The sequence below is a fragment of the Gadus morhua genome, chromosome 17 (genome assembly GCF_902167405.1).
Source record: "Gadus morhua chromosome 17, gadMor3.0, whole genome shotgun sequence".
Lineage (NCBI taxonomy): Eukaryota > Metazoa > Chordata > Actinopteri > Gadiformes > Gadidae > Gadus > Gadus morhua.
The window spans coordinates 10,345,294-10,347,793 of record NC_044064.1 but is presented as its reverse complement, the minus strand read 5'-3'; the positions used below and the strand labels follow the sequence as shown (position 1 = coordinate 10,347,793).

General features: G+C 48.2%; 1 protein-coding gene across 1 annotated transcript in view; it reads right to left on the bottom strand.

Annotated features, from left to right (window-relative positions):
* slc8a4b (solute carrier family 8 member 4b) overlaps positions 1-2,500 on the bottom strand; it is a gene marked incomplete in the record, with an annotated part of 62,219 nt that overhangs the window by 47,274 nt on the left and 12,445 nt on the right. The window contains 2 exon segments of the mRNA XM_030339191.1: positions 540-692; positions 1,926-2,065. Of these exon segments, the coding sequence (XP_030195051.1) occupies positions 540-692; positions 1,926-2,065 (293 nt within the window).

Sequence of the window (2,500 nt, the reverse complement as noted above, 5' to 3'; positions counted from 1 at the left end):
TCTTTATATAATATAATATAATCTAACATAATATAATATAATATAGCATAATATAATATGAAATAATATAATCGTATCCAACATAATATAATAATATAATATATTAATATAATAATATAATGCAATAATATAACATAATAATATAATGCATCTTTGTATTATAAATAAGGTAATGTACCTTTGTGACAGACAGCCGGATCTAGATATAATAATATAATATAATATTTATGATAACTAAAGTGGTCTAACTTGATGCCAGAAAGCAGGATCTTAATAAAATATAATATATGTAGTATAAAGAAGCTAGTGTACCTCGATGACAGAGAGCAGGATGTTAATATAATATAATATAAAATGATATGCTTCAGCTGCTGCCCCCGCGACCCGACCCCGGATAAACGGATGACGATGAGAAGGATCAAATAATATAATATAATATAATATATATAGTATAAATAAGGTGATGTACCTCAATGACAGACAGCAGGATCTTAATAAAATATACTATAATAATGTAGATCATAAATAAGGGGGTGTACCTCGATGACGGACAGCAGGATCTCGGGGGCGCTGGACCCCAGGGCCATGAGGGTGAGGTTGGAGACGGTCTCGTTCCAGATCCTCACCGTAGCCGTGGTGGTCTCCCCGTTAGGCTTCTTTATGGTGATCTCCTTCTCCTGGGAGGTGATCACCTGGAGGAGGAGGAGGAGGGGGAGGAGGAGGGGGAGGAGGAGGAGGAGGGGGAGAGGGAGGAGGAGGAGGGGGAGGAGGAGGAGGGGGAGGAGGAGGAGGAGGGGGGGGGGAGGGGGAGAGGGAGGAGGAGGAGGGGGAGGAGGAGGAGGAGGAGGGGGAGACAGGGGAGGAGGAGGGGGAGGTGGAGAGAGCAGAGGGGACAAGGAGCAACAGGGACGGTAAGAGACGATTCCAGCAGCAACGTTTCAACAGAACAAAGAAACAGAAAGAAGAGCGACGGTAGACACTAACACACCAGACCCAAGCATGATCCCACTGGGTAGCGGCCCCCTCACGGGTGTCTCCCTTCATTATAAACCTTTATTCACATCCCGTCCTAAGACAACACCACACTTAAGAGCCCCGACCCTAGTAGCTTGCGTTGCCCTCTGGCTAAAGCGTCCGGTGTGACCCTGAGCGACCGCGGCGGCGGTTCCTTCCGCCGTCTCTCCGGTGTCAGCGGGGAGCAGTGAGTAAAATGTCAGTTTCTAAATAGCTAGCAGGGTCAGAGCCCCCGATGACTGGGAGATCAGGGCTCCTCTGCAGCTGTAAATGTCAGTGCAACGTGTCTCTGAATGTAGAGGTTCAGAGGAACCATGAGGACTTATGGGGCTTGCCTGCACTACATTGTACCTTTGTGGTGGCGGTGTGTTTGTGTGTGGGTGGGTGGGTGGGTGGGTGGGTGGGTGTGTGGGTGGGTGGGTGTGTGAGTGGGTGGGTGGGTGGGTGAGTGGGTGGGTGACGCTGTGTTTGTGGGTGGATTTTGGTGGCCAGAGTTTGTGCACGTGCATGTGTGTGAGGGTGTGTGTGTGTGTGTGTGTGTGTGTGTGCAGGCTGAGTGCTGTGTTTAAGCATATCCACGTGCATGTTGCACGTGTGTATCTATGCATCCGTGTTTGTGAGTGTGTGCGTGTGTGTGTGTAGTGTACATGCATGTGCAAGTGAGTTTGCAAGTGTGTCTGTGGACATGAGTATGCGTGTAAGCATGCCCGTGTGTGTGTGTGTGTGTGTGTGTCTATGCATGTCTTTGTGTGTGTATGTCTGTGTGTGTGATTGTCTGTTCGTTGTGTTTGTGTGTGTGTGTGTGTGTGTGTGTGTGTGTGTGTGTGTGTGTGTGTGTGTGTGTGTGTGTGTGTGTGTGTGTGTGTGTGTGTGTGTGTGTGTGTGTGTGTGTGTGTGTGTGTGCGGCCTACCTCTATCGAGGACATGAACCTGTCGGCGATGATGCTCATCCCCAGGAACATGTAGATGAGGGCCACAAAGTACACGATGGCACGCGCCACTTTGTCCCCCACAGAGGGGTTCTGGGGGTTCCAGATGGGCAGCACCACTCCTGAGGAGAAAGGGGGGGGGGGGAGCACACATTACCAATAAGTGGCCATTTTATCTTCCTTCTCCAAGGAGAAGTGAACGGCGCGAGTGATTAAAGCGCGTTGTGAATCGATAGGACAACAAGGACAGGGGGGATGATGGGCCACGCTGTGGGGGTCTTCATTGATACACGTGTCAATACTTCTGCAGGTAATGCGTGTCTTTGTCATCGGCAGGTTATTAGGGTAGTCCAGCTCCTCTTTGTCTTCTTCTGTTTCTAATCATGGGTCTCCTCACAATTAGAAACATGCCAAATGTGGCAAGGACGGGTCAATACATGTCAGTGGCACATTGTGAGAAGGTGAAATCCTCCCCCTTCTCACTGTCTCACATTAGAGAAATTCTTCTTCTTATTATTATATTTTGTGTGTATAGATTATATTGGGCTGGTGTAAGA